The sequence below is a fragment of the Rutidosis leptorrhynchoides genome, chromosome 3 (genome assembly GCF_046630445.1).
Source record: "Rutidosis leptorrhynchoides isolate AG116_Rl617_1_P2 chromosome 3, CSIRO_AGI_Rlap_v1, whole genome shotgun sequence".
Lineage (NCBI taxonomy): Eukaryota > Viridiplantae > Streptophyta > Magnoliopsida > Asterales > Asteraceae > Rutidosis > Rutidosis leptorrhynchoides.
In genome coordinates this window covers 655,678,427-655,686,516 of record NC_092335.1, presented here as the reverse complement: position 1 = coordinate 655,686,516, position 8,090 = coordinate 655,678,427, and the positions used below count along the sequence as shown (strand labels likewise).

At 34.6% G+C, this 8,090-nt stretch overlaps 1 protein-coding gene across 1 annotated transcript; it reads right to left on the bottom strand.

Moving 5' to 3' along the window:
* Positions 1–5,716: 5,716 nt before the first annotated feature.
* Positions 5,717–6,575, bottom strand: LOC139902510 (uncharacterized). Its single transcript, XM_071885124.1, has 2 exons — positions 6,553–6,575; positions 5,717–6,326 (listed from the first exon to the last, which is right to left on the bottom strand). The coding sequence occupies exons 1-2, from the start codon at positions 6,573–6,575 to the stop codon at positions 5,717–5,719; spliced, it is 633 nt and encodes a 210-aa protein (XP_071741225.1).
* Positions 6,576–8,090: the final 1,515 nt, after the last annotated feature.

Below are 8,090 nucleotides of genomic sequence, written 5' to 3'. Positions count from 1 at the left end.
TTCTATCATACGTAAAATATATATATATATATATATATATATATATATATATATATATATATATATATATATATATATATATATATATATATATATATATATATATATATATATATATATATATATATATTAATTTTAATTTTAAATTCTAATAATAAGGGTATGTTAGCGAATGTTGTAAGAGTGTAAGTCGAAATTATGTCTGTGTAACACTACGCTATTTTTAATCATTGTAAGTTATGGTTAATGTTATTTTTAAATTAATGTCTCGTAGCTAAGTTATTATTATGCTTATTTAATGCCGAAGTAATCATGATGTTGGGCTAAATATTAAAATTGGGTAATTGGGCTTTATACCATAATTGGGGTTTGAATAAAAGAACGACACTTGTGGAAATTAGACTATGGGCTATTAATGGGTTTTATATTAACTAAACGATACCTCGTTAATTTAATATATAAACTTATAATTTGATGTATTTATATATAACCACATACGCTTGACTGGGTACGGTGGGTGGGATATCTATAAATACCAATAATTGTTCATTTTACCGGACACGGAACTGGATTAATAGTTGATAGACTTGTTGAAACAGGGGTGGATTACATTCAAGGGTAATTGGTGTAATTGTTAACAAAGTAGTAAAACCTTGGTTTACACGCAGTCGATAACCTGGTGTATTAATTAAACAAAGTATTAAAACCTTGTTACAATTTGAATCCCTAATTAGTTAGAATATTTAACTTCGAGAATAAGAATAATTTGACGAAGGCTTTCGCACTTTATATTTATAACTGATGGACTATTATGGACAAATCCGTATGGACATATCGAATAATCCAGGACAAAGGACAATTAACCCATGGGAATAAACTAGAAACAACACGTCAAACATCATGATTATGGAAGTTTAAATAAGCATAATTCCTTTATTTCATATTTAATTTCCTTTATTTTATATTTAATTGCACTTTTAATTATCGCACTTTTATTTATTGTCATTGTATTTAATTGCACTTTTAATTATCGTACTTTTTAATTATAGCAATTTTATTTTATCGCACTTTTATTTATCGCAATTTCATTATCGTTATTTACTTTACGCTTTAAATTAAGTTGTATTTATTTTTAATATTTTACATTAGGTTTTAACTACGACTAAAGTTTTAAAATCGACAAACCGGTCATTAAACGGTAAAAACCCCCCTTTATAATAATAATATTACTTATATATATTGTTGTATTTTTACAAATATAGTTTTTAAATATATAGCGTTAAGCTTGTTTAAGAGATCCCTGTGGAACGAACCGGACTTACTAAAAACTACACTACTGTACGATTAGGTACACTGCCTATAAGTGTTGTAGCAAGGTTTAGGTATATCCATTTTATAAATAAATAAATATCTTATGTAAAATTATATCATATTTAATAGTATTTCGTTGTAAAAATAATACTATTTCCTAGTACACCTCGCACACATCAACATACAACAACATTTAACACAACCGACTCTTAAAAGCGTACCCGAAACATAACCCGAGACCGAAAAACTAAAAGCTAAAAGAAAGGGAAAAGGTAAATTAGTCGAAGGAAGTGAAAAGGAAAAACGTCAAATTATGCATTAGACTACCGAAGAAGAAGAAATTTTTTGCCGAACGTTGGCTCGATGTGACAAAAAATCCGAAAATAGGAACCTCACAATCGGCCGATTCATTTTGGAATAAGGTTGTAGCCAACTATAATCAATCCGTTGATCGCAAAGGAACAACGATCAAATAACCGGGAAATGGGCGAAAATGTCAAGAGATATCAAAGTTTTTATTGGTATTTACAATCAATTAAAAAGAAATTGGTGAAGTGGAACTAATGACTCGGATATCATTGAAGCGGCGCGTCAAGCTATTTCTTTTACACATTACAAAGCATGGCAAGTACTTCGTAGTTGTCCGAAGTTTTTACCCTAGAAGGCGTAATGACATCTCGGAGGCGTCCACAACCAGAGCCACTAATCACTTTGGTGGACGATGAACCTCTAAGGGTTGATCCAAACCCCGATCAAGCTTCTTTATTCGGGGACAACCGAATCTGGTATCCAACTGATCGACTAGCTGGTAGAAAAAGCCGGAAGAATTTGGATTCGTCCGACGCTACCTCATCTTGTTCATCCGAAGAAGTTCGTTCTTAAATCATTCTCGCCCAACAAGAAATTGCTTTAACTCAAAAACAAAAAATGTGGGTCGTCTTTAATGAAAGTAATGAATCGCGCCTTTCGAATTTTTAACACAACCGTCAACCCGAGCTTGCCAGTATCGACCAAAAATGAAGACGATTTTGTTATCCGACAAAGACAAAGAAAACGAAGACGAACAACACAATGAAGACTAAGACGACGACTGAAACCTCTCGAGTAGTTTCATTTATATATTATTAAGTTTGTTTTTTTATTCAATTATGTAACGTTTTTATTTACTTATGTAATGTCTTTTATTTTTAATTATGTAATGATTTTATTTTTAATAATGTTTTTTTTAAAGGCTAACTTATATAACAACCAAAAGGCCAGAGGGCTTATAAATAAACACGTGAAGCCTGCAAGGGATAGGCTATCACATGGTAGCGATAAAGAAAACAACAAACACAGCCCTGAAAAAGAACACAAAAACAACCTACAATAAAACTACCATAAACACCAATTACGCTAATAACAGGTCTTTAAGACGCCTGAGATTATCCTTCTAATCTTCCAAAGTGATTGACAATTTTTTCTTTAGGCTAGAGATCCATAGGTGGGACAGCAGCTTGGACGAAGCAAGAATATCTTCTCTTATAATTGTTGCCCGATGATCAAAACCATTGTGCACCAAATTATTTCGCCATTTCCATATTGACCAAAGAAGAACATATCTAGAGGCTAAGCATGCGGTATTAAGAGATTCCGAACCTAATTGAAAATTAACACCACTAATCGCATTAGAAACTGCATTTAGAACAATTTTATTTAACCCCCACCAAGCACAAAACTTTTCCATAAAGGGATAACAAAGCAACATGAGGTGAAAATGTGGTCCACATCCTCACACTATCGGTAAAATAAAGGGCATAACACACTACTAACACCAACACCTAGGGGTGGTCAGTATTTGGTTTGAAACCGTGGAACCCGAAAACCAAACCGAAACCAAACCGAAAAAAAACTAAACCAAATTTGAAAAACGGTTTTCGGATCGAGTCAAACCGAAACCGAATTTGAATTCGGTTTCCGTTCGGTTTTCAGCTTTGAAAATTATGAATTCGGTTTAACCGAAAACCAAATTCAAAACCGAATTCAAAATTTTTAAATATTTAATTTGTATATTTATGTTTTAATGTCATTATAATTTGAGATCCAATCAATAAAATATGTTCTCACCCATATGACGATTTGGTAGCTCACATTATAATTATGTTACTCAAATTATTATTATCTTCTTCTTAATAACAGAAGCAGTAAACGTCATAATTCAGCTGTAAATATTAATAAATCATCGAATTCTTTATAATTTAATAGTACGTCATTGTTTTAGAATATAAATAACCAAGACATCAATAACGCCACAAAATAAACTAACATCGTTCTCAGTTTTTTATAATATTCGGTTTTAACCGAAAACCGAACCGAATCCGAATTCGAATTCGGTTTTTGGTTCGGTTCGGTTTTAACTTTGAATTCGGTTTTCGGTTCAGTTTTCAGTTTTGCCCAAAAAAATTTCAAAACCGAATACACCGAACCGAATAAACCGAACAAACCGAAAACCAAACCGATGAACACCCCTACTAACACCTCTTATAATAAGATTTGCTAAAGTTGGAAGCTTGATCATGGAGAGCATCCAAATAAAAACATTAAGTTTTTTTTGGAATGCATGACATCCATTTGAATAAGCTAGATGGAGAAGCGGTTTCACTTAGCTTGCTATCAATACATTCAGATAGCTCGCAAACAGAGTACATACTGTTTCGGCTCAATTTCCACCACCAACAATCAGGAATGTTAGGTGAAAAATGATCACATGCATGTAAAATATCTTCCAACAACTTGAGATCATCCACACATCTACCTCGAACGATTGTTCTCCAGTCCCAATTTCCTTTCAACCCAATGGTATCGTTACGGACTCGATACGAGACTTTGACCATCTTTTGATTATCTAGAGCCAGTAATCGTGGATATTTATTTGCTAAGATATCAGTAAGAGATGGAACCCATAGATCATGCCAAAATAATATTTCATTTCCTAGGCCAACCTTTCTTGTCATGGAATCACAGAACTTCACCCCAATTTTATCAATTAAGTCACCAGCTTTTTTTATGTTCTTCCACACATTGCCATTAATCTTTTGCCTAGATTGTAACCTGCCATTAGAATCGTATATTGAAACTATAACCTTCCTCCAAAGTTCCTCTTTTCAAGTTTTAATCGCCACCACCACTTGCTAAGCAAACTTAAATTCTTAGCCTTTAAACTCCTGATTCCCAAACCACCTCGATTCTTTACGGCAATAGTTCCATTCCAGCTAACCCATGTAAGAGATTTGTGATGAGTTTATTCCAATAGAATTTCCTTCTTAGTTTTTCCAAGGAAGTAAGGACTGAATTTGGAGCGCGAAATAAAGACATGTAATAGAGTGGTAAACTCCCTAAAATGAATTTAACTAGAGTTAATCTACCACCTATTGAAAGGTGTTTCTCTTTCCAGGGATTCAACTTTGCTAAGAATCTATTAACAACATCATCCGATGCGGACACCGAGCTCATTCTTTTGCCTACCGGGAGACCAAGATAAATAAAAGGAAGAGTACCAGGAGTACAATCAAACTGGGTAGCAATGGCAGAAACATCTTGTAAGCTTACCCCCACACCATTAATTTTGCTTTTGCCAAAATTAATCAATAAACCCGAAGCTTCACCAAACAATTATAATATATAAAACATATTCGAAGCATTATCAACCAACCAATCCCCAAAAATAAGAGCATCGTCGAAATATTGTAAATGTGACAAAACCAATCCTTCCGAACCAACTGGCACCCCTTTAAAAAAAACTGTGAGCCCTAACATTAGATATAACAGTGACAAAACCAATCCTTCCAATAACGATTAAAAATAAGAAAGGGGGAGTGTATCACCCTGCCGAAGGCCTTTTTCAAGTGAGAGTTCATTAGTTGAGCTCCAGTTAATTAAAATCGACGATCTTCCCTACTCTAAGCAACCTCGAATCCACCTTCTCCATTTCGATCTGAAATTCATTTGAGCCACAATTCTATATAGGAAGATCCAGTTAGTGTTGTCAAAGGCCTTTTCAAAATCCATTTTGAATAAGAAAGCCTTTCATTTTTCCTTTTTGATCCATTCAACCACTTCATTAGCAATAAGGACCCCATCTATTATCTGTCTCCCTTCGATAAAGGCAGATTAAGAAGGACCGATAACCTTTGAGATCACCTTCTTTAGCCTATTGGCCAATAGCTTGGATATGATTTTGTAAAGACATCCAACCAAGCTGATGAGACGACAATCTTTGAATGAGACAGGATCGGGAACCTTGGGAATTAAAGAAATAAATGAACAATTGTAGTCATGAGAGAATGTGCCAATATCAGAGAATTCCTACACACATTGGACCACATCATATTGAACAATATTCCAAATTTTTCTAATAAAGTTGAAATTAAAACCGTCTGGGTCCCGGAGCTTTGGAGCTCGCACAACCCAAAACGACATCTTTGATTTCCTCTTTCGTGATTTGCCCTTCTAAAAGAAGATTATTAGAATTTGAAAGTTGGTTGAAAGACGAACTGTTATAAGAAGGTCTGCAACGATTAGTTTCTTTGAAACGGGAAGCGAAAGCCTCTGAGGCTGCATTTTTAATGGCTACTGGATCAGATAACGAAATTCCATCTTTACTAATCCCACTCAAACCATTACAATGATGCCTCATTTTAACCGAGGCGTGGAAAAAACTAGAGTTTTCATCTCCTTCGATTACCCATTTAATTATGCTCATTTGTTTCATCATGGACCTTTGAGTTTTTTCAAGCTCCATCAACCTCGTGGTATTTGACTGATGCAACAAAACCTCAAAATCTGATGGTGTACATAATTCGGCATTAAGCTCCCATGAAATAATCTTCTCTTTAAGATCTTTGATGTCATGTTCCAGATGGTTGAACTTGCTAGCTGCCCAAATCTTGATAGCACACTTGAGTTTTTTCAATTTTTCTTTTAAAGTAATGTGTAACAACCTCACATTGGGCCTAGTGGTAATTGTCCTAATTTCCCTTGCATGTTATTATATGTTATTTCAATAATTATATGTTTATAATTATGTAATTATATAGTTGAGACCAGTTCGTGACAAGGGTCACGGAACAGGTTTGTTTATTTGAATTGGTCCTCGTTTGGACCACTTAATGAGGTGTTTCGTATTTCATGTAACTGGTAAATACCCGTGTGTATCACGGAATAGGATTCTTCACTATGAAGAAAGCCTTGTTGAGTTAAAACCTCTGCTCATCCCATATTTCCATTTTTGGCAACTCAGAACACTTACACAAATACTCTCAAATCCTCACAAAACCTAACCATTGATTCTCGTTTTTGTGTTAAATTGAAGTTTGGAAATCATTCATTGTGATTTCAGTAGCTTAAACAAGGTATTTACAAACGATTTCATGTCCAAATCGAAGTGAATTTGATGATTTTGTCCAACTTTTATAGAAAATGGGTTTTTGAATCAAAATGGTATTTTAAGGTGTTATAAACACCCATAGATGTTAGTAAACTTTTACTTATGATCTCTATATGTTTCCTAAGTGATTTGTAGTGTCAAAACAGTGCAAAAACGAGATTTGAGGCTCAAAATGACGAAAACAACGACCTGGTGCTAATGAACAGCTCCTGTACGGTTGTAGGTTGCTCCCATACGGATACAGGGTGTATCTGGGTCATTTTGGGTGCTCCTGTACGGTTGCAGGTGCTCCCGCACGGTTGTGCTCCCGCGCGGTTGCAGTCTGTCAGCTTTTTGGAAAACTTGTTATAGCTGTAACTTTCAAACCGTAACTCTGTTATTGATGAATAAACTAGTGTTGGAAACGTAATGAGGTCTACTTTCCAATGGTAAAGTTTTAAAACACTGAATCAAACTTTAATTTTAGTCAAAATGATGGGATAGCGTGTATGCCTCGTTTTACACGCGTGGGATAGTTGCAATTGAATGGGGAACCATGTAAACTTGTCATATATGGATATATTAGGCTATATAATGTTGTTTAGAGTATGAATTGATGATATTATTGATTAGATATGTGCTAATTTGAGATATGATATTCTCAGGTAATAAGGGAACGGAAAAGGCTCATTAATATAAGACTTCTGAGTTCTTGTTGTTTATCAGGTGAGTGAGACTATCTTAATTGTTATATGTATGTAGTAGTGGGTTATGCTACTATTGTCCTGCCATGTTATACCTGATGAGTTAGCATATGATGTTTATGCTTATCGGCTATGATGTTTTTGGGTATTATCGGCTATGATGTCTAGTCGGTAATCAGCTTTGGGTATAAAGCTGAGCATAAGGTCAACCATGCTGATAGGTTGGGTTCAAGAGTTACTATTCATGTAGTATAGTTTGAATGATGCATCCACTGCGTTTGGATTACTATGCGAGGGAGACAGTAACAGGAACTTTCGGTAAACTCTAGCCCGATCAGCTAGTAGTTAATGGCCCGTACAAGCCACTGAGCCTAGTGTTACCATTCTGGTTTACCTTGTTGATGCTATGTTATTGTGCTTAGCTTGATGCTAGATACCTATGATTGTTAGGTTAATTTCATTCACTTAGCTTTATGCTAACCCCCCACAGTTCCTCCCATGCAGGTTAAGCTTTGCATGCTATAGTTTTGGGAGTGGTTGCTTTTGGGAAGTGTTTGACAAGCTTACTCTGATGTCTGTATTTTGATACTATTAAGTTATGGTTTTGTAATAACGTAACACCTGGTTACTGTAATAACTGTACTTTGGGTTATTACTTAAATATGTTTGTA

Bases quoted from the DNA above. Each gene is read 5' to 3' on its own strand.
- LOC139902510 (XM_071885124.1), bottom strand. From the start codon at position 6,575: ATGGAAATATGGGATGAGCAGAG. The intron at 6,327-6,552 runs GTTTTAACTCAA...ATAACATGCAAG, and splicing joins GAAATATGGGATGAGCAGAG to GGAAATTAGGACAATTACCA.